At 36.2% G+C, this 23944-nt stretch overlaps 2 protein-coding genes across 3 annotated transcripts in view; one reads left to right on the top strand and one right to left on the bottom strand.

Annotated features, from left to right (window-relative positions):
- The window catches only part of cpeb3 (cytoplasmic polyadenylation element binding protein 3), a 55196-nt gene extending 47293 nt beyond the window's left edge, over nucleotides 1-7903 (top strand). For both annotated transcript variants that reach the window (XM_033980011.2, XM_033980010.2), the window contains one exon: nucleotides 972-7903. In XM_033980011.2, coding sequence (XP_033835902.1) covers nucleotides 972-1199 — 228 coding nt within the window. In that variant the 3' untranslated portion in view covers nucleotides 1200-7903. The remainder of the gene's footprint in view (nucleotides 1-971) is intronic.
- Nucleotides 7904-8744: 841 nt separating this feature from the next.
- On the bottom strand, nucleotides 8745-23938 carry LOC117382368 (TATA-binding protein-associated factor 172-like). The gene is made up of 19 exons (XM_033979534.2): nucleotides 23867-23938; nucleotides 22936-23120; nucleotides 22303-22459; nucleotides 22041-22150; nucleotides 21077-21278; nucleotides 20311-20459; nucleotides 19630-19782; nucleotides 17415-17536; nucleotides 16280-16447; nucleotides 15410-15487; nucleotides 15155-15284; nucleotides 14925-15066; nucleotides 13976-14106; nucleotides 13096-13218; nucleotides 12362-12514; nucleotides 11546-11757; nucleotides 10709-10868; nucleotides 9950-10120; nucleotides 8745-9487 (listed from the first exon to the last, which is right to left on the bottom strand). Exons 2-19 carry the CDS (start codon nucleotides 23095-23097, stop codon nucleotides 9338-9340), a joined length of 2673 nt encoding a protein of 890 aa, XP_033835425.1. The 5' UTR covers nucleotides 23098-23120; nucleotides 23867-23938; the 3' UTR covers nucleotides 8745-9337.
- Between the last annotated feature and the right edge of the window lie 6 nt (nucleotides 23939-23944).

A 23944-nucleotide genomic window follows, 5' to 3' on the forward strand; every position in this document is an offset into this window, starting at 1 on the left:
GAGACATATGACACAAGACGGGATCAGAACAACTCGAGTCTGCAACAGCTTTTAAATATGAGGAAGATAAAGCACTCGAGCTGTAAACTGGGGTAGAGCCAACGGAGCTGCCCACTTCTCGGGTAACGGAAGTAAATCAGTTTTCCCATAGGCATTTTTCATTCATTCCTTTATAAAGAAAGAAATAATGAGTTTCAGATGTTCTATACACATAACGTTAATGTTATTGAAGGTGGCATGACGATATTTTACTAAAGTATTGCCTAGTTTTTTGCATTTTGGTCAAGTTTGTAATTTTACTTCCTGGTTGCCATTATGGTTACCTAGCAACCATGATGGCAACAATGGGCAAACCATGACTAAATTACATGATAGCTATGATTAGACAAATAAAAACAGACAACACATTTATTTAGTTAAATCAAAATAACTTTTGCTTATCTGCCAGAAAAAAATACTTTTCTTTTGGCGTTTTCTGTGTTGATGACATATGTAGAGGTATTTCATTTCAGAACTCAGCGCTACTTCCTGTATTTTTGCACTTTTCTTTTCAAATTTTTCCCCCACAAACTGTCACTTAACTGATTTAAAACTATGATAAATATTTACTACAGGTACAATCCCACCAAACGAGTCAAGTAACAATAAGAAAAACATGAAAACCATCTGTTATATGCACTATATAGTACACAGAATCAACTCTTTACGCTTTAAGCCACATTATAATGTGGTTACCTCATGACAAACATAATTGGAGTTTTGTTTCATTCACACATGTTTGAGTAATCCTTTATTATTAGTCTGGCTACATCTCCAAAGCTCAAAATGCTCTGTTACACCCTGTGATGTCATGAAGCAGTAGTTTTAAAGTTAACAGCTCCTTTTACCTTTTGTTCAGTAGAGAAAATAGTCTCTGGTATCTTTAAGAAATTCAAAACTCATCAGTATTTCTCACTCTTTCTCTCCGTCAGGTGGAGGTGAAGCCCTATGTCCTGGACGATCAGATGTGCGACGAGTGCCAAGGTGCTCGCTGTGGGGGCAAATTCGCTCCGTTCTTCTGCGCCAACGTCACCTGTCTCCAATACTACTGCGAAAACTGCTGGGCCTCCATCCACTCACGGGCCGGCCGCGAGTTCCACAAGCCCCTGGTCAAAGAGGGGGGAGAGCGGCCCCGACACGTGTCCTTCAGATGGAGCTGAGGGTCCCAAAGTCCTGTCCCAAACCCACCCGGAGACCCCCACCTGTACACTGCAAAAATATAACAGCTACATAAGAGCATTGGACTCTTGAGTTGGTTAACGTCATAGTTTCAACATTATATACACCGCAAAAACATCAATATCTAGATGAAATGGCTTGGATTCAGATTCTTAGGTTGAGAAGTTTTGATTAACTGAGATTAATTTAAAATAATAACTATTCAGTACAGTATTTTACGCTGAAAAACATGAAAATCTAAAAGAGTGTAAGTTTTGATTCAGTCAGTGTAACCCAATAGTTTTTAAATTATATACACTACAAATCGAGTTTAAATGGCTTAGATTAAAACTTTTTGGTTGACAAGTCGTATTTAATTTGGATTATCTCAATAATTTAAATATTCTTTACACTGCGAAAACATGAGATCTACAAGAGTATAAGAGAATTTCGCTTAGAATCCTGAGTTATACAATTATGATTCATTCGGAGTAAATTAATAATTGTTTCCGTACTATTTGACACTGCAACAATGTGAAAATCTGAAAGAGTGTAAGTTACTTGAACTCAGAATATTGAGTTGAGAAGTTCTGATTCAAAGTCAATGCTACAAATTATTATTTTGATTCATTTAGATTAGTTTCAATATTATTTCCACTGCAAAAACACGAAAACCTACAAGAACATACAAGAGAAAGTTTTGATTAATTCAGTAACTCAATAATAGTTTCAGTACTACAGTATTTAACCACAAAAAGATCCGGATTTAGAAACTTGAGTTGAGAAGTTTTGAGCCATTTAGATTAACTCAATAGTTTCAAATTATTTACCCTGCAAAAACATGAAAGTCTAGTTCAAATGGCTTGGATTCAGACTTTTGGGTTGACAAGTTTTGATTTATTTAGAGTAACTCAATAGTTTTCAAAGCATTTACACTGTGAATACTTTCAATCTATAAGACTGTACGAAGACTGGACTCAGAATTATGAGCTGAGTAATTATGATTCAATATTAGTATCTGAATAATAGTGTAAATACTATTCTAAATTGCAAAAACATGTTGAGAAGTTCTGATTCAGTCAGCGTGACCCAATAGTTTTAAAATGATGAGAAATGAACAGAAATCAAGTTGAAATGGCTTGGATTCAGACTCTTGGTTTGACAAGTTTTAATTAATTTAGATTAAGTCAATAATTCACACTGCAAAAACATGAAAATCTATGAGAGTACATGAACTTTGGACTGAGAATCTTGAGTTGACAAGTTTTGCGTCATGCTAACCCAAAACTAATAGTTTCAATACTATTTTACAACTGATCTTGAGTTGAATTGTTTTGATTGATTTAGATTAACTCAGTTTCAAAAGTATATACATTGCAAACATGAATATCTCTCTTTTTTGACTAGCTTTTTTATATTGACTCAACTTGTTGGTTTTAATGTTATTTAGACTGCACTTACAAATATCCACAATGTTTAAAATTACACAACTTATATTTGAACCTTACAAAACTGATCAAAACAAAACTAAGACTCTGAATTCAAGTGGCTTTGCAGTGTACCATCTCTGTCCCTTCACAAATTCACCGTCTCTTCCAGGTCTCATGCTGCAGAGACAGTTTGAAACTAATTTAATCTGAATCCAAGGAACTCATTATCTAAATCTCCCCCCAAAAAAACATTAGGAAAAAAACAAAATTGGGGAAAAAAGGCATACAATTTGCACACAACATGGCTGCGCTCTGTCCTGTCGACTGGATATCGTCCTGCTTAACTGACAGTGGGGGAAATATTTGAAAAAGTATCTATTTTTATTTTCTATACTAGATTAATAATTTAAATTTTATGTACAAAAAAAAAAGATGCATGCACTTATTTGAAAAGCTGTAGTCGTGTTGCCCTGTAGTCACACCAAAGGCAATGCTAAACGATGTAGCAAGATAGATAACGGCTAACAACATAATACTCTAATGTCGGCTAGATTTTTAAATATATTAATACCTCATTGTGGCAATCAGATAGTTTGCTTTGGATTTTTAGGTCTTTATTTTTGTATTAACATTATTTTTTAGTGTTTTGTCGATGTAATGCTGCGTAATAGTTGTGCTGCTAAACCCAATGGTATAAGCAGATACCATATGAACTTTACACAGGCTACAGTACAAGTGTAGCTTTAAAATGAATAAAGGGGAAGGACGCCCCAAACAAAGATGGCTACCTTTAAAAACAATAGGGTGGTGGGTGCAAGGGGAGGCATAGGGCCTGAACTGCATGTTATATCAATCAGGTTTTGCATGCAATAGACTTTTTACGTATCACCTATAAATAATTCTGCCCATGTTTTGCACACTAAACACTAAAATGGTAGACGAAAGAAACAGGAAGTCAGGTTTTGGGCATAAACAGTAGATCGGTAATGGACTCAGTGGTGATATATGTAACACCTGGATCTTTAGGCTCGAATCAGATACCATTTAGATTCCAATTGGCTTGTTTTAGCTGCTGTTTAAACCCTGATTTTTTGCTAAATTGAGTTTTTGATAGGCTGTCTGGTCATTTTGGTGCGTAATGTCGTCATTATAAAGCTAAACCTATGTGTCCGTCATGCTGCAAGTAACTTAGAAACAGAAAAATATTAGAAAAGTGTCCAAAAGTCACACCTTACTTCCTAGTCAGATCATTGTAACCACACCTGTAGTTTTTTTACCAAACACTAACAATTCTATGCATATGTTTTTTAAAAGTTTCAATGACATGCCACATAACATATTTTGGTTAAATGTTGGCGCAATGGCTACGTTTGAGCATTTAACAGTCCATTTTTTCTACTGTCTATGCCTCGAACATAACAACGGGGTCTATAGAAAACAAAAATAATCAAATGTAGGATTTATACAACTCTTTATGGTTAGGTGAAGTACTTTTTTTGCAGTGATTGTTGATATAATTGTGCAATTTTTTATACCGTTTGTTTCGTAGTTAGCTCTGCCTAGAACTGTGATTGGCTTTTACCTGTCGTCCTGTGAATTCTCATGACTCTAGTCTCTGCACAGTATATCTCTATGTTCAATAATACTTGCACCGGAGTACGCCTCTCGATATCAAACAACGACAACACGCACAAAACAGGCTGAGAAAAGAGGAAACGTGAGCCAAAATGGAGGACGTTGGCTTGTAAAATATATATAAGAGGTTGTGTTCACGAGGGTTTACAACAATATAACCTGCCAATAGTTTAAACTAAAGTGGAGGACAGGTCAGAATTATGTCACTGAACTTGACATTTGAAGATAGATGATGTCTGACACCTGCTTGTCTCCATGGAGATACCAGGAATGTCACACAGTATGGCATTAAACTTATCTATCTTGCATTTATTCAATTAAAGATGAGCTGCTTAAACATATCTCCACAGATCTGACCTGAAATGTGGACTTTTTGTCTGTGTAATATTTTAGGTAAAGCAATACCATCTCCATGGAAACAAACAGGTAGAGGTCCCATCTCCGAAAAGTCACATAGTACACCTTTAATTGTCAAAATGAAGACCTGGTTTATGGATAATAACTCTGTATTTACCAAGTCCACATGAAAGAAAAACTAAAAAACTGGCGTGAAGTTGTCTTTTTGTCTTTTTGATCAATGAAAATAAGGCGCAATATGGCAAATGTGTGGACTTAATCCAAAAAAATATGGTTTATCATGTGGATTTTTGTTTTTTTATTTCAAAAACAGTGAATTGTCCATAGGGATTGTATATTTCCTTGTGAAAATAAGGCTGTAGAGTGAATATCGTGAACACAACCTACAGTAAATAATCAGTAAGGCAACCAAAGAGCTCATGAGGTGCATAGCGTTTAAATGAGAAGTTATGATTGATCAAAACAATTCAAAGTAAGTTAGATTGGAAATTGAAGCTACTAACTTTACAAACGTGCAATTAAGAAGAGGTTAGAAAAAATATGTATCCAGATTTTTTTTATTACCTGCAAAGCTTGAAGTAACTTGCTACCAAAACGGTGGTTGAAAAACTTTTATATTTTAATAAAGTCAAAAAACAGGAAATCCAGTGTTAAAAGTACTGACTGCTGAAATGTTGGGGTGACACTGGTTGATTTTTTTTTTTTTTTTTTTTTTTTACATTTATTTTATACTTATCCATATTTTTAATGGGTACCACTTTCCTATAAACATTTAAGAGCTCAAAGATTCAGAGTAGAGACCTCTATAGGCATTGGTTCTATCTCGTAATGGTGGTAAATTGAATTCAAAGTGATGAAATGTAGCAGTAATTGCTTATTACTTATTTACTTACTTATTTTAATAACGCTATACGAACAGATTTAGCTTGTTTTTCTTGTAGTGGTGCAGAATCACGGCTTGTCTAGTTGACATTTTGAAATTACTGGCTAGATTAAAACAAAAATAATACTAATAATAATAATAATGCCGACTTAACGTGAAGGCATTATGTCAACTTTAGACCCAACTTAAAATACCAAAAATCTAATACAACTTTGGACATTTTGAAACCATTATTTGAAAGAAAGTAACATAATAAATAGATTCAAAGTCAACCTGACATTTGAGTGGTCTTCTTACTTCCCCTACAGCAAAACCTATTACTGAAAAATGAGCTTTATTTCAAAGTGGTACTCATTCTGCCCCACTTTCACTTGTGTGTCTATGCTGTGTTCTTCAATATTTTATCCGAAACTAACTAGAAAATACGTGGGTTTTGCGACTTGAACCCAGACTTCTGATCATTTGTCCTGCACTACTCTTTATATCTGGACAGTTTCACAAATCATGTTCTTGTGAAAATCTCTTTTGCATTACCTCAAAGTATATTAGGAGAGAAAGTTTATTCAAATTTTTAAAAATATATTAATTTAATTTTTGGAGAGAAATGATTTAACAGATGGATTTAATTTTTTTTATCACGTTTTTATTTTGAAATAGCTTTTTTTTTTTTAATAACTGAAGGATAGAGCTTTATAACTAATATATTGTATTATACTTTAAACAGATGAGTTCAATATGAGCCCCCAACGTTAAAAGATTATGGAGGTCCAGAAAGCCTTTATCATGCAACTGTATAGCCGTATACTTAACTGTAATGCACAACAGATATACATAAAACAGTTACTACGCTACTTTTTCCATTCAGCAACTTCCTTGCTCATCAGGAAGTGCCACAATGAACCAAGTGCATGTTTATTGAGTTAATTTTTAAGCCAGGTGCCCTTCCCATTTCACTAGAGTGGAGTGGACAATGGGGGTATTGAACTGGCTACCTTCTGCAGCAAGGGAAAATGCTTAGCTGGTGGAAAAAAAAAATAAAAATTCCTTCAGTTGTCCAGGTCCCAAAAGAAAAATTAAAATCTGTCAACTTATTGTGGTTTAATACTCAAAAAACTTAAAACATATTACATTATTGTGCCTTTGCATTGTTCCAGTTCTAAACCTGGATAAAAAGGTTGACTCGGGAAGGGCATCTGACCTAAAACTACTGCACAGAGAGGCAGATTATGGGCAATGGAAAAAGTGAATTGAACTGATCTTACGTGATTCATGAATTCCACAGTTGTGTCAAAGTAGAAATCTCAAAAAACTAAAACAAAATGAAGCTACCTACAATAAATTGTACCATCCAATATTTGTCATTGTCATATTAGCATATTCATTTTCACTACATCATCTTATAATAATTTCTAAATGTCACGACAGTTTATCTATAATTGGGCTTATATTACCAAGTGTAAAACATGTTGCAGATTTTTGACCTTTCTGGGCCTCCATAGACAGAGTTCTTGGTGCTTGAATTAAAATGTAACACTATTCCCCTTTTGATACATATATTTATACCAGTCCTTATGCTGACCAGAGTGGATCTTCTGTTTAATTATTTTATACACATTTTTTATTTACATTATTTGTACTTTTGTTTTTCTAAATAACCCTTTTATGGTTTGAAATCACTGACACTGTTGGAGTAAGAGGAGATAATATTAATTTAATTACAAAAAAACTTGAGGTGCATCGTACAGTCGACTGGTGGCCTTCTAAACTCACGCAAGACTTGAATTTGCCCCATTTTTAAGGCTAAAGATTCTCAATTCTTTGTCGTAATGTGCAATAGCGTTTGTACCGTTTGTAGAAAAAAATGAATAAAAAAAAAATTAAATAAAAAAAGTGTTTAAATTATATTGCGGATTTATTTTCATTGCAAGCATTGTGATTCACTAAATAATTTTCTACTATGTATATTCTACCTGCTAGTACCTTCCAGTAGTAATGTAGCCTTTGTACTGAGGAATTTTCATTATTTTTTGCTATAAAAAAAAGAAAAAAAAATTACACATTTTGCATTATTTTTTCACCCATTAATACTTATTTTTGAATGTTTTCATATCTGGTCTATGTCACATTATTATTTTGTATTTTTAAGTGGAATAAATTAATTTTTAAGATAACGCTAATTATTTTAAAGTTTATTTTTCATTTATTTTTGAAGTTTGGAAAAAAGTTTGTATTGTTACTAAAGTGAAAATTGCTAAGCTTTATGTGTCTATCGCTTACATTAGTGTGAAAATGATGGTGAAAATTATACTTCAAAAACACAGCAGGTGGTTGGTGATGTTTAAGTGATTTGCAATGTAAACTTATGAATGGGCAATAAAATAAAAGACAGAATGGAGCATTATCTAGTGAGTGACTTTGTCTTTCTTTTATGACATTTTATTCCCCTGAGCCTATAAATATAGTCATCTGATTAAAGGTGCATCATGTAACTTGCAGTGTTCAATACCATGGCACTACCTTATATGTACATATCGAATTAAAAGGTCTTTATTGTGTCACAAAATACCTTGAACATGTCTTACTGTGAGTGCGTTCACCTCTCCACAGATCTGACCTGTAACTTGGGCTGGATATGTTATATACTTGTGTCTATGGAGAGGTTTACTGCTATAATGTGGAACATTTTTGGAAAAAAGCAACAGAATCTCCAGAGACAAGCAGGTGGCTCCAACAGAAAAGTTACATAATGAATCTTTAAAATACTTTTGGCAAAAAGTCTGAATTCATCATTAATAATTAATTAAAAAAAAATACTGAAAATAAACACTGGCAAATGAGGAAAGATTTTGCTTATTCACTTTTTCCCCCCAATTAGAGCACAATACTAGAACATATATAAACTATATTATAGTATTTTAATATTTATTTAATTATTTGCACGGCTCTAATTATTCCTCTACTCAAAATATTTTAAATTCAAAATATACTTACATTTATACACATATTGTGAAGAGAAGTTAACTTTGGTTGACTAAAAGTAATTGTTGAAAATATTTGGATAATGGCTTGGGACTTTGATTTTAAAAGCAGTCATCCCGTATCTCATAATCAATAATTTTAATAAAATGATTACTTTTTTGTGAAATATTTTATACATGACCAACTACGCCCTCTCCTGGCTACTACTGAACACAACACACACATTTATATAGTTCAAAGTTAAGCAGAATTTATTACAATTCCACAATCTTAAACAAATGCAGCAGCTACAGAAATATGTACAATTTGTCTATTTTTTTTCTTTTTAAAACACTTTTCTGGATTTCAGTCTGATGCTGCTTTAAGTGCAGATCTCCACTTAAAAAGTACTCAATTTTCACAACAACTTCCTATCAAAGAGGCTTGAATGACACCGAGTCTCCGCATTATAACGCCACCTGGAGTCTTTGGTGCTAATCACAGATTGACAACGAAAGCATTTGTCCTATGAAGTCCACAATTTCCCTTTGAGAGAATATATTACCAGTATAGCAATTCATTAAGACTTAAGAACGGAAAGTAGTTTAGGAAGGGATTTAACACTGTGTGGTGAAACTATTAGATTATATTAGGTGAGAAATATACCATTACTTAGATAGTAAGCCTTAAGTTAGCATGTCCATTTGCGGTATTGCTTGAGCGCACATATCACTAATAGGAAATAGAGTAAAAAGTAGCAGCAGTAGTTGTATACAGGTTTTGACCAGGTCCGGCTTGGTCCATAATGTTACATGGGGTGAGTATTTGAGTGAATGGGTGGGGACGGGTGGGGGCAGGTGGACAGGTGAAGGGGCTGTTATTGTAGAGAGTGCATGAAGCTATCCAGGTTATATTCAGTGTCGTATTGTTGCTGGTCCCAAAGTTCACCCAAACCGTCCAAAACTGTTTTCATGGAGGACTTCCCTGAGGTTGAAGGGCAGGGCTCGGCCTTTTCAACTTTTTCATCCTAACACAAAACAAAAATATATACAGTTTAATGTATGGTCAAACAGAGGTGAAGATTGACATAAAGTTTGGCTATAGTCGAATATAGCCATCACAATTCTGTCACAAGTTTCATTTGTCATACTTTATTGTTTAAAATGAATAACTATTTAAATTATAACACATTAAAATAACAAAAATTAATAAAAAACAAGACAATTCTTAAGTGGCTAAATAAAACAGATCTCCTTTCAGACAGTCATTCCTAATCGTAAATGATAGGCTCGAGTCTTTTAGGAGCCAGTTGTTCATAAAAGCATGTGGTTTGGAGGATTGGTTGAAGAAATTAATGACTGTGACTTTCTTGTTCTGTAAAGCACTTTAAATTACTTTCTGAACAAATTGTACTGTGCAAACAAGCTTGCCTTGCCTTATTTGACCATCAATACTATTATCAGCCACCCTCCCTCCTCTGTAACCTGACCTTGTCCAGAGTGAAGAGGTTGAGCAATTGGTCGGTGCCCATGCTCTGCAGACTGGCGTTGTCCTGACTGATCACTGTGTTGGCGATGCTCATTTTAAACTTCTGCAGACCCATGATCTTCTCCTCCAGAGTCCCACGAGTGATGAGGCGGTACACGTTCACCACACGTTTCTAAAGACAGACAATAGAAGTTACAAGTTAGTAGAACGCAAAAACCAAAAGAATGTACGCGTGGGTCTGGAACCCTTTTCTCTCAAGTTTCAGATGGATGTGATTGACAGGTGGATTAACCAATCAGAGAAAAGCATGGTTGTTCATGTTAAAATAAACATGGCAGCTAACAAACTTAAATAAAATCATGCAGAGAGCACAGATTTCTGTAGAATCAACCATCGTAGCAGTAAACTAAGCACTAAGTACTTGTTTATATCAGGTAAAAGAAGTTACAAATTTTGTTTTAAATACAAGAATATTTAAGAGAAGTCTTCCACATTTAGGAGACACGTTCTACAAATTAGCGGCTGTGATTGGACTGTTCCAAGTTAGGATGGAGGTTTGTCAGGGTCTATGGTTCGATTCCAGACTTCATTGAAACAGAACATAGGAGAGACTGGCTACTCAGGCAATCAAATCTCAGATCATAGACATAGTTGACTTAAAGGGAATGTGGCATTAGCAAAGGGCTAAAGGGGTAAGTCCTTTTACGATGAAGAATTTTAGTCTACTACAGCGTCAATGATAAAGAGGAAAACAGCACACCTGTCCGATCCTGTGAGCACGGTCCATGGCCTGCAGGTCTCTCATGGGGTTCCAGTCATGCTCCACAAACACTACAGTGTCGGCTCCGGTCAGATTAAGACCCAGACCTCCAACATGAGTGGTGAGGAGCAGCACGTCTATGGAGGGGTCGTTATTAAACCTGAGGGAGAGAGAGACACAAGGCATTAGTTTGGGGCACACTCACACAGACCTTTTGAATCGTGCTGTACTCAAGCACGGTTGCAGAGGATTATGTGACACTCCAACCTGCACAACTGAGCCACAGCCCGGTGACATCATCACAAAGCACTGCTTGTTTACATGTCGCAGAGCAGTGCTATCACTTTAGCAGAGAAAATAAGACCAGCATCAAAAATCTCTCATATAAAGAGGCAGATGTGTGCCGTCCTGTGATGCGCTCATCTGAGTTTATCAGGGCCACAGGAGGGGAAAAGATGTTTTATCACTGTCCACAGTCCTTACATGTTGGTAAACTTCCTCCAAAACACACCATAAATACTCGCTTAGTAACAGTAAGTAGTAAGATAAGAGGCAAACGTTTTGCAATACAACCAGTACTTCAATTAGCCTATATAATCATCCACATTCATCCAGATCTATCCTAAACTTGTTACAGTCTTGGGCTGCTTTAATGGCATCTCCTGAAAATGGACAGCAAAGTAAAATTGACCCCCCCACACGATTTATAATGGGCTTTCTATTTGGAGGGATTGGTCCTTAGTAACAAAATATACTATGCAATGCTACCATTAACCTTGTTTTCTTAAAGTATAAAGTGTGTCAGTGGTCTCATAAAAACATCAGTACATTCAGTACCTGGAGACGATGGAGTGTCTGAGCCCGGCCGGTACGCTCCCGTCCAGTCTGAGGTATGTGACTGTGGGCAGTTTGGGCTTCAGCAGGTCGTGTTCCACAATATCCAACATGCTTTTGAGCTGACAGAAGATCAGGACTCTGTGTTGGGCCACTACAGACTCTGTGCCCCCCTCAGAGGAGCCTCCTCCACCCAGACCACAGTCCAGTAACAGCTGCAGAGAAGATACAAGATGAGAAGTGAAAATATATGCAAATAAACTCAAAATCCTGGGTTTTGAAAACTTTAAATGGATGAACAGCCATTATGTGTAAATTGTTGTTTTGAGAGACTGGATTGTGCATTTGAGTCCAAGTGGCAGAGACACTGCTACAGCTGCCCTTTTAAATGCTGCTGTATTATATCTATATTGGATTACCGGTGCAAAAGAATTATATTCATTTATGAAATTTTGCTAAATGAGTAGGTCACATCAGTTTAAAATTTAGCAAAATTTACGAGCTCAATGATTAACAATCTGGGACCCTCACAAGGCTGCAGCACGATCATGTCTGTTTATTTATTAGTTAATGTCACACTGTAGGAAATGATCCAAGCCCTAAATATATTTGAAATTATAAATGCATTTATGCTAGACATTACTGGCATGAAGATTTACAGTACCCTGCTCCTTTGAATTATATACAGTGAATAAATCACTTGTCATTAAAATGTAAGTCTTTAGGATACAGCAACATGTGTGCCTTGTACACGAAACATTTTAATTACAATATTTATTGATAATCACAGACATATTAACACAAACTGAGCAGACAAACCTGTTTAAGTGCAGATAGTTTAGGTGCGTGTTGAATGTCTCGTAAATTTGAGTTATGCGAGGCCAGCTGCTCCGTGATGCGTTTAAACTCGGGATGTTGAGCTGTCAGCACCAGACTGGGATGGTTACACAGCTTCCTCAGATACTGGAGAGCCTGAAAAACAAGACGCAATTTAAATGCTTGATAGGATTTGTTTACATGCAACCAAAAATCTGATTATCTGATTTCTGGAGTTATCAGATTATTGAAATGTTATGTAAACAGTAATATTACTCACATCAGATGTAACCATTTTGTTTATAATATTATTTTGTTTATAATATAAAACATATCAAAATGCTGATAATGTGGAGGGCTGATTAAAAATAAACATTGAAACACTGCATCATTTTTTTAAGGTTGTTGGCCTTTAGTGGTTTAGTCAAAAATTAGTATTAGTTGACTAATAAGTTTATTTAGATAAGGACTTACATGGGGCAATAGCAGAAAGGAGAAGTGAATGATCGAGTTAGCTGAAGATTTCATATTTTTGGTATTTATATGTAAAAAGGCACATTAAACTTATTTTAATCCATTTTATATAAACGCATTGTTTCCTCGTACTTTTTTTTCTGCATCAATAGTTATTTTTGCATGAATTCCCGTGAAAGTGTCTTGTGAGTTCAGTTTGAGATCTTTTGCTATGCCCCTTTTTAGTCGACTACAGCCCTAATCATCTGTCATAAATGTTTTACCTGGAACACATGTCCTGTTGCCTTGAGTTTGGGCTTATCCTCCTCCTCTGCCACAGACACAGAAATGCTGTCGTCTACACTGGCTTTGGCTCGAGATTTAGCAAAGTCCTCGTACAGCTGAACCTGAGGGAAAAACACAAACACTTTTACAAATGCAGAGCTGCAGTCATTATCCGCCTCGCTGAGTTTATTAAGGCCTGAGGTGAGAATCAGGTTAACAGCACATTTATAATCACTACATGGAAAAGGCCCTATGGAGAATTAGTATTTGCTGCTGCTGTTTGACAGTATATGAGTAACTTTTTCAGGAGTGGCAAGTCTGATACACTTTTCTTATACAAGTGCCCTAACATAACATTTTTAAAAAGGTACACTATGTAACTTTTCTGGTGGAGGGTTAGCCACCCGCTTGTCTCCATGGAGATGTTATTGGAATGTTCCATGCGGCATTTTTTCCATCTCCATGGCAGCTTGATTTTAGACACTGCCAGTCCGAGGTACTTAGAAAAATAATTGAAAATGCTTTCTTACTAGCCCTTTGTAATAAAAACACCCCTAGATAAACAGGTTTAATGCCATAATGTGGAACATTCAAGGCAAAGTAATAACACATCACTGGAGATAAGCAGGTGACGAACCTTCCACTATAAAAGGTACATAGTACACAGTCTAGGCAAGTGAAAGTCAATATCAGAATCAACTTATCAAACCAGAACTCCTTTTGGCACTGAAAAACTGATAAACTTGGACTGAAATTATTTTTGCTTTGTTTTGGAAAGTGAAATGATGTAATAATAGGCTTAAAAATCACTATATAATTCTGTATATAACATTGTTCCAATCAAAATGGCTTGTGGTGGATTTTGCTCAGTGTTTGTACCTGCAGTGGGCTGAGGTTGCAGTAATAGTCCTGGATTATTTTGGGAGGCAGATCTTGAAGCACGTCCTCCTTCATTCTCCTCAAAAGGAACGGTAAAACCTGTCTGTGAAGAGCCTCCATCGCCAAAACACCTGCAAAAAACAGAAGATTTGAAATTGGATTTGAAGTTACATCAGTGATACAAGAATAGATGCGAGTTTTCAGGTTGTAAAAATCTTACGACTTACCAATGTATATGTATTCCACATCCACATTAGTGTGTTTAGAGATAAAGACTGGTGCAAATAAGTTTGTTTTCAATGTATAGGGCTGTGATCTATCACACTGAGATTAGAATTGTTGCAACTGTGCAAAGACTGAAATTGAGAATATTGTTCTTGGCAGAAAACCAAATCTGTCTCCAGTACAGTAGGGCTTTTTAATTGAGAGGTCTGCAACCAATCATTTGAGAAAAGTGGTTTGAAACAGTTCAGATGTTGGTAGGCCTGTCCCAGTAACACATTTTCAACTGTGATATATTGCTGAAGGAAATATAGACGATAAATAATACTGACACCAAACCATAAAGCAAAATGATCCCCTGAAAAATATTCTAAATGTGCAAAGTTGTTTAAAAAAAACAAACCACAATGAATATATAACATAATGCAACAGACGTTTCTATCTAGGATGAGATTTGAGCCAAAAATGGTTGAATTATGAACTTTTATGACAGAAAAATAACAAAAATTTTCCCAATAGTGTAAAGAACATATACCCACGATAAATACTACATTGACTTATCGTTCAAAACATGATAGATCGAACAATAATTTTCATGAATCAGTATTTATCGTGACAGGCCTAGATGTTGGAGGATATATTTTCTTTAAAAAAATACAATTGAATCAAAGCTCATGATCAATTATTAGAAGAAAATCATAGGTATTTTTGGACTCCTGCTACATACCTGCCTCCTGCTCACGAGATGAACTCTTCGCATCCCGACTAGCGAGGATCGGTTTTCCATAGCGCGCCGCAAACTGACGTTCAGTGCCAAGGAAACCGGGCATCAGGAAGTCAAACAATGACCACAGCTCTAGCACATTATTCTGGGAAGAAAATAGTGAAATATAAATCATTACTGCTATACTATGGCTAATTAGTGGGCAATAAATAAGGTCTGAACTGGCTTCATACCTGGATTGGCGTTCCAGACAGAATGAGTCTGAAGTTTGCTGCTAACTGCTTAATGGCTTTGGAGAGTTTAGTTTTCCCATTTTTGATCACATGTCCCTCATCAAGGATACAGTAATTAAACTTTATATTCCTGTAAAAATATAAATTAATAATATGTAAATATCATCTATACAAAACCGAACAATGACTCGGATTTTATACAAGTAAGATCTTTAAGTTAAGAAAAGAACAGTAAAATATTTGAACACCACTCACTTGAAGAAGTCAATGTCATTTCGAACAACATCATAAGAGGCAACTACGAGATTGTGTTTTTTCACCAAATGCTGCAACCTGGAAAAAAAAACATGAAATTGGCTTTGTAAAATTTTGCCAACTTAAGATGAGGTAGCGATATGACAAATTTCTTAAAACCTAGACCACAATTTAGATAAGTCATGTACACTTTATGTATAAGCTACTATGTGCTTCTTCTGAGTAGGACCTGTCAGCAATTACTATACTGACTCAATATTTGAAAGCTGGAGCAATATATTTTGGGCTCAAGATTTATCGTCTGTACAGTTTGTTTGTAAAAGTGCAGAGATTTTGGATATTTTTGTTGTAATACAATGAGATTTGCTGTAGGGGGTGGAATAAATAACTTCTATGGCTAATTATTGGTTTATTCAGCTTTTCATTTGTTGCAGTTCATGCCTTTTCAATGGTACTGTCCATTTAAAAATGGTTTTCTGGGATTATGCCACTGACAAAGTTTCAGTATTATCATAGTACATCACTGTAGCAGTATATTGTGCTTCAAAATGTGTTACTGTGACAAGCCTCTTTCTGAGACCGCACTTGAATACACCGGTCACTCACTTACAGCAGGACAGTAATTGATCAATAGAAGCAGGGAAAGATGATGCCATTTATATTGTTTTTTGTCAGACATATGACTTGCCTCCAAATTAGTTCTAGTTGTTATGTAAACCAATATAAATTCAAAAGAAAATAATGCATTAACTGCCCAATTTGGAGTATTAAATCATTTTAGGTGATTTTGAATTCTCACTTCTTGGGTCAATAACCGATACTGTAGTTCAATGTGTAGTCCTGCCCTGCAACTGAGAGAACTCGTCTTACCGCATGCGTTCTGTGGGAGGGCCGGTGTAGTGCAGGGGATTGAGGAACTCTCTGGAGCAGAACTTTCCAACCTCATCTACCCAGTGTCCCGTGAGCGTCGGGGGGCAGACTACGATGGAGGGCATGGGGCTGCAGTCGGACGCTTTGGTCTTTGAGTATTCCTGCGCCCTAAATAAGAAATAAGCCAAATAATGAAAAAAAATAGAAAAAGTAGAAATTCCACCTTCTGAGAATTCACACTTCAATGAATTGGGGATGTCACAATATGAAATTTCATGTAGGCAATTATTGTGAGAAGAAACATCACAAGGTTATTTATGATGAATTAAACAATTTCATTTTTTTTTTGGTCATTAAATTGTATTCACACTGTTAAACGGATCAACATTGCTCAAGTATGTGGTAGTATTTGGCCATATTTATGCAATCAACATTTCTGAATTATAAACTTAATTTCACTTAAACAGCAAGAAAATACACTATATTCAAGTTTACCTTTTACGGGGCATGGATTAACCCTTTAAGGACTGAGCACACTATGGGCCAGTATAGGTCAACTAGACTTTTATATTTTTGTTAGCCATAAAAATCATATTAAAATATCAGAATTTACTGCATTTTTTTCACACATCTACTTCTATTTTACACATCCATCCGTATGTTTTCTTTTACGCATTGAATAAATGACAGGGAAAATCCCCGCAGCACCCGCGCTCTCATTCGTCACCTTCGCGGAGCAACAGAGGCAGATTACCGTAACTGACGGAAAAATATTTAAATAGCCCCGTGCCTCCGCTTTGAGACGCCGTTTTAATTTACTTGAGAGCACGACTACTCTCAGAGTTACGCTGCTGGAAAGTCCGCATCCGCGCTCTATCGGCGACGATAGCCTTCAACGCTATAGGGTTAACTGGACATGGATGACTTGTTCTTGCCTCTAGAAGTCTCAGTTACTTTGTTCTTATGATAATAGCCTGCGTAATCACAATCTTGACATCGCCATTTGTGACTGTCATGCATGAGTGGTCACTCAATGGAACACATCTACATCTACACTGAAGCCTGCTCAGGTTTTGGAAGTAAATTTCTCATTAATGTGATAATCTTTAAGGTAGGTACAGTCACGCATGTATACCTGAGGTAGTGATCTCCTGCCAGGATACAGATGGACTGCAAGGTTTTGCCCAGACCCATGTCGTCACACAGGATGCCATGGAGTTTGTATTTGTTCAGGAAAGAAAGCCAGTTCACGCCATCCTGAATGAATAAAAAACAGACTTGGTCATTACATAAAGTGTTTCCCTTTCTGCATAGCCCTAATTTTTCACTATTCACTATATTTATTGTCGATTGGATCATTGATTATCTGCAATAATTTCAAATAGATGAATGGCTGTAGACGTCTCCATTAAAAACACAAAGAAAATCACTATCAGCAGTAGTAGCGTTCAGACTTTGAGTGATGAAATTTGACAATTTTGTGATCATGACTGACGTTGAGTTTATTTAACATAAAATAAACAGTGAAAGCTACATTTATATGGTTTTAATAAGAAAAACTAAACTGTTTCAATATATATTTACCATATCACATAGCTCCAAGTAAAAGCAAAGGTTAAGTTATCATTTTATTGGCCCTGACTGGAAAAGTGTCTATGCATTTGACTCATCCTTTAACACCATATGCACTTCTTTAGATCAGGCCGATTTTAAGGAGCATCCAGCTAGAATATTTGCCTACTGTGCTTTTTAGGTAATGCATTAGCATCAACTTCAGTTTCCAATGGAAACCAGTGTTCATGGAAAGAACGTTATGTACCATCTTTGCAAGTGATTTCTCAAAACCTGCAATGTAAATGTTATGTTGTTAAAGACTAAAATGCATTCTCAAAATATAATTTGGAGAGCTCTCCAGTTAAATTTAAATACAGCCACTACTTCTTAAATTGCCTATAAGACTTTTCAGACACAGAAACTTTATTATCCAAAAGTGACAGAAAGTGGTTTGAAAAGGCAGCTTTAGCTCTGAGTACTTGCCCGAAGAAGCGGTTTTAATACGTCGGCATTTTCACATCTTGAGGTATAGTCTAAAGGCAGTGGAGCCTATAGCCCAACATTACGGACTAGAGCCAATTTCAAGAGTTATGCAAAAAGAAATGTACTTAAAGAAAAAAAAAACTGCACCTGCTCCTTTTTTTTTTTTTTTTAAAGGCTGCACAGCTCATGCAGCTCCTCTGCACAGCTCCTCGTGACAAATTGGCTGCAGTCACTTAGTAGATCTATATTTTATGAAGAAAACTACAACAAAGGAAATGTCTCCAAGGCTTGGACACCGTGGACCCAACTCTCATGTTATTTATTATTATGTGCTTTGAGTGCCTTGGAGATGTAAATGTTCACATTTTTATAAAGCACTTTCCATTTTTTAGTTCATAGTAAAATGTTGAATTAAAAGAGCTTTTAGTTTTAACATCAGAACATTTCCCATCTCACTTCTTGTGACTGAAGAAAGATCTGGAATTTTGAACATATCTGAATAACACATTTTCCACAGTTTCATTCATTTTGCCAAAGACAAGAGAGTCAACCTGTGATGTGAAGGATTTTTCTGAACTTGGCAAAACCAATTGTTCAGAAGGAAAATGACTTGCTAGAGATACTTATTCAGTCTGTCATCACTTTCTGCAAATAGATTTAAAAATATGTAAATGTTGTCAAGTGGTAAAAACTAAAACTATTGAATTGTAATAGTAACATACATACAGTATATAATGGTCTATGATATATTATAATTGGTAGTAATTTGTTTCTTATTTACAAATAAATTTTGTATTAGTCGTCACATTTGTAGGACATATTTGCACCGACAAATGTAACAAACTCCCACAAATGTACCGTAATAGGTATTGCGCCTGTGAGAAATTTGGTTGTTACGTTTGTGGTGGAGAGTTGTTATGTTTGTGGGTTTACTACATTTGTTCTCCAAGGTGCACCAAGTCACTTTTCTGGTAAAGGGTCCACCACCACCTGCTTGTTTCCATGGGATGTTATTGCTTTGCCTGCAATATTCCACAGTATGGCATTAAACATTGAGCCAGGTAGCATCACCTACTTGTCAGATTTGTAGAAAGGTGACTAATTACAGATATCTTCTGCTCTCCAAATACCTTCAAAAACATGTGTTTTTACTATGAGCAAATGAATGATATATAGACAACCTAAATGGCATACCATAGCATTGAAGATTCCAGACAAAGGAAAGTAAATGACTTCTTTTTTCTTTTAGAATTATACCAATTTTTACTATGTTATTTTGACAAGAGCACGCGCACATGTCCGCGTACACACACCTGCTGGTACTTGCGCAGCTCGGCCTTGATGGGAACCGGGATCTTGTAGTTTTCCAGTTTTCTCCCGTCGAGAAGCTGCTCCAGAAAGTGTCTCTCTCGGGCTTTCTGTTGGATGAGGTCGGCAGACATGGTGGGAGGGTCTGGTATACCTGCCTGAGAAACAGACTGAAAGGTTAGTGAGTGCTTGGTGACATTTGATACAGAGATTCAAAAGAAAGCCACAATATACAAAAAATATTCAAATTGGTGAATATAGTGCACACTCCTTATAAATGATGTTTAACAACTATACGTCTTATGAATTTGTAAAGAATTGCTGCTTAAAGGTGCACTATGTAACTTTAATGTTAAGAATACGCCACTGATATTGCAATGCCTAGAAAGTTTCACAGTATGGCATGTTTTCAAGGTGTTTAGTTTTTTTGTTATAAAAACACCACTAATTGAGTAAATCTATGTCTTACTGTGGGACATTCCAGGCAATGCTTTATCATCTCTATGAAAGGTGGCAGACCCATCACCAGAAAATTTCCATATTGCACCTTTAAGTGATATGTCATCTCAGTTTGTGAAAATTTAGCTTTCTGGACAAAATTAGTCAAAAAAAGATTTTAGTTTTTAGTGGGAATATTTTGTCCTCTCTTCATTGTAGAAGGACCCAAGATTTTATTTATTTTTTACCTCCAGGGGCAGTAGTCGTATGAGGGTGGCGAAGCACTGAGTGGCCATGAAACGTATGCTGTCTGTGGGGTCACTCATTCGTCCAAGCACCGGGACAACCAGGAGCACAATGTATGGTACTATGTCTACATCCAACTGCTCCATCACACCTGAGGGGCTGGTGTTAAGGGAAAACTGAGTCCAGAGTCCAGAGGAGTCGGGTAGTGCTAGATAAATAAAACACTGTACAGGCCATTAAAGTGGATTAGACCATTTCAACACTTTACTGTTCATGGTATAATTTACTGCAGACAGACTGAAGTCTTCAGTTCAGTTGTTTCGAATGAATGATGGAATACTCAGACCCGGCTTACCATGTCAAGTTAATAAAATAGTATAAGTAGTATAAAGAATCAACCAAGCATTATAATAATTGTTGACATTTCATACAGCTCTAAAACAAGGCAACACTGCGTAACTTTCTCGATGTGGCACATCACCTGTATGATTCCAAGTTAAAGTTGAAACCATACACCAGAACGTTCTCCTTGGAGAATGCTATACTGTGGAATATCATAGCCAAAGGAACAAAATTTCCATGGAAACAAGCAGGTGGAAAACCTACTTCAGATCAAGAAAGAATCAGGCTTGCGTAGACGCGAGCCCAATCCAAATTGATGAAACAAGTCTTTAATTGTATCTACTTTTTGGCTAAAAGATTATGAAGCAGGGCTTTAAAAGTTCAAATCAAATGGCCAATTCATGATATCAATATACAAAAGGATACAGGCTAGCGCCTCAATAGCGCCCTCTTGCTTTGTGCAGTCGTCGATGGCTGCGAGCCAGGGCAGGACTCTTTCCAGGAAACTGTTCATGGTCTCTAACATGGAGATCTTACAGAGGACACCCACACAGCGTGCTGCCATGTGTCTGACCGCTGTGTATGGGTGCTGCAGACAGGTGAACAGGTGCGCCAGCTGCTCCAGGAGCTGAGGGGGGGGAAAAAAGAAAAATTATGAATCCAACTGTGACTCCTTGTGCTTTCTCATATTTGATTTATAGATCCAATCAGGATTTAAAATGCATATGATGGGTTAGACAATACTACATAATACCCTAAAATGTAGTTAAAAATGAAATGAATGAATGAAATGTGTTTATGACATAGGTAGAGGTATTGTTGAGGTTTGTTTTAAAACTAAGCACTACTTTCTGTATTTTTATGTTTTTCTTCGACTTTTCGTTACAAACTGCCACTTAACTGACATAAGACTATGTTTAATATTTACCACAGGCACAATCACACCAAACCAAGTAATAATTATAAAAACCTATAATATGTCCATCCATCCATCTATTTTCTTCCGCTTATCCGGGGCCGGGTCGCGGGGGGGAGCAGTCTAAGCAGGGACTCCCAGACTTCCCTCACCCCGGACACGTCCTCCAGCTCCTCCGGTGGGACCCCAAGGCGTTCCCAGGCCAGCCGAGAGACATAGTCCCTCCAGCGTGTCCTAGGTCTTCCCCGGGGCCTCCTCCCGGTGGGACATGCCCAGAACACCTCCCTAGGGAGGCGTCCAGGAGGCATCCTGAGCAGATGCCCGAGCCACCTCAACTGGTTCCTCTCGACGTGTAGGAGCAGCGGCTCTACTCAGAGCTCCTCCTGTGTGATCGAGCTCCTCACCCTATCCCTAAGGGTGCGCCCGGCCTATACCAAATAATATGTCATGCACTTTAATCCATTTGTACTTTACCAAAGGTTTGAGTTCTGTGGACATTGCTGGAGCCATAACTTCTAACACTTGCAGAGAGTTGACCAGTTCTTGAGCAGCAGCATCTCCTCTTTCCAACTGAACATTTCTATCTGGAAAAAAAAAGTACAAAATAAATTAGACCATTTGGCAATTTGATTTATATTACAATTAGAATTGCTAAATTGATACTGTAAAATTGCAACATGCACTGAAAGTTTGAAAGTTAAGAATAAGTACAAATATTTGTAAATAATCCACATACTGATCTGGTGGTTGTCATCGACGACGCTCCTCAGAGGTCCGACTGTGTTCTCCCAAAGATATGGCAAAGCCTTGGTCAGATCAGCCCCAAAGTGCTTTGAGATGGTCGTCAGGGAAAACTCAGCTCCTCTCCTCTGAATCAGAAAGGGTTTCCTGCTCTGAAATAATATATTAAATATGTCAAGATTGTTTTCAGGATTAAGAATCTAGCTGCATTTTAAAATCTACTCTTTGAAATTTAACCGATTTCTACTTATAATACATTAAAAAGATTAATAATTTAAAAAATCTATAAATAAAACCAGCCACATTTTACAGCCGTTTTAAAAAAGGTTCAGTATGCAATTTTCTGGAGGCACGTCACCTGTGTGATTCTACTAAAAAAGTGAAAACCACACTTAAAAAAATGTATCTATGTCCATGTAGAATGTTTTAGACATATTATGGAAATTTATGTCCAAGAGAACAACATTTCCATGGACACAAGCAAGAGTAGGCCCTACTCCAGGCCAAAGGGTCAGGTTTATGGAAATGCTGTCTATTTTTTTGGCTTAAGGTTACATACTGGGACTTTAAATGATGATGCATCACATTTTATATAAACATGTATGAATAAAAAAATAAACACATGTACCTCGTCATTGTCCGTGTTGATGGTGCTTCCAGGAGGGAGCTCAGTGCTTTGGGGTTTTGGGGCCTTTGGGACAGGGCCTCTTTTACTGGTGATGGCGAACGCTGCTTTTTGGTGTCTGTACAAAGTGATGATGCCTCGAGTTTTGTTCACCATATGGTTCATGCCGTCCTTCTCTAAACAATTACCTGAGATAAGGGAAAAAAGGAAGGTATACACAGCGGTATACAAAAATAAAATCAATGAATATATGAAAGAAAAACATAACTTCAACCAATTGTAAAATGTATGTAAAAAATTATAAGTTATATAGGCAATATTATTTAGTATACTCAAAGTATTAAACAATACTTTTTAAATGCAAGCAATTGCATTTCCTTATGTTGTTTTAGTTTCTTTAAATATTTTAACAATATTCTATGTGTAAAATATATATATATATATATATATATATATATATATATATATATATATATATATATATATATATAGCATTTAAAATTAAAGAGCTTTTATTTTAATTTCAAAGTCAGTGGCAGTCAATAATTTAATTAAAAATAAAATGGGTAATTTGAAGGCACACAGTCTAATCCCTTAGGCATCTAAGGAGGTTCCATTGCAAACATAAAGTGGTGCAACATATTCACCATTTTAGAGAATTGCATTTTCTTTTATGACACGAGTATAGTTGACACAAAATTAAAAACACATATTATGGGTAGCCTATTTAAAACATGTTTATAATCACCCCCCAAGTACAAATACAATCAAATAAAAAAGAAAATAAATCACAAACTAGACTTTAGATTTTTAAAAACAGGCACTTTAAATAATATAATACTGATGATTCTTTATTGTGTGGAGCACAATTGCAATAAAATTTTGTTTTCCAAGTCTAACTAAATAAATAAAAATTACTTATTGTTAGCCTTACCCTTAGCATTGTCCTGAATGGGAGGCACAGGACAGGCGGATGAAGGAGTGGAGAGACTGTCCACACAGGCAGAGGTGC

Source organism: Periophthalmus magnuspinnatus, chromosome 15 (genome assembly GCF_009829125.3).
Source record: "Periophthalmus magnuspinnatus isolate fPerMag1 chromosome 15, fPerMag1.2.pri, whole genome shotgun sequence".
NCBI lineage: Eukaryota > Metazoa > Chordata > Actinopteri > Gobiiformes > Gobiidae > Periophthalmus > Periophthalmus magnuspinnatus.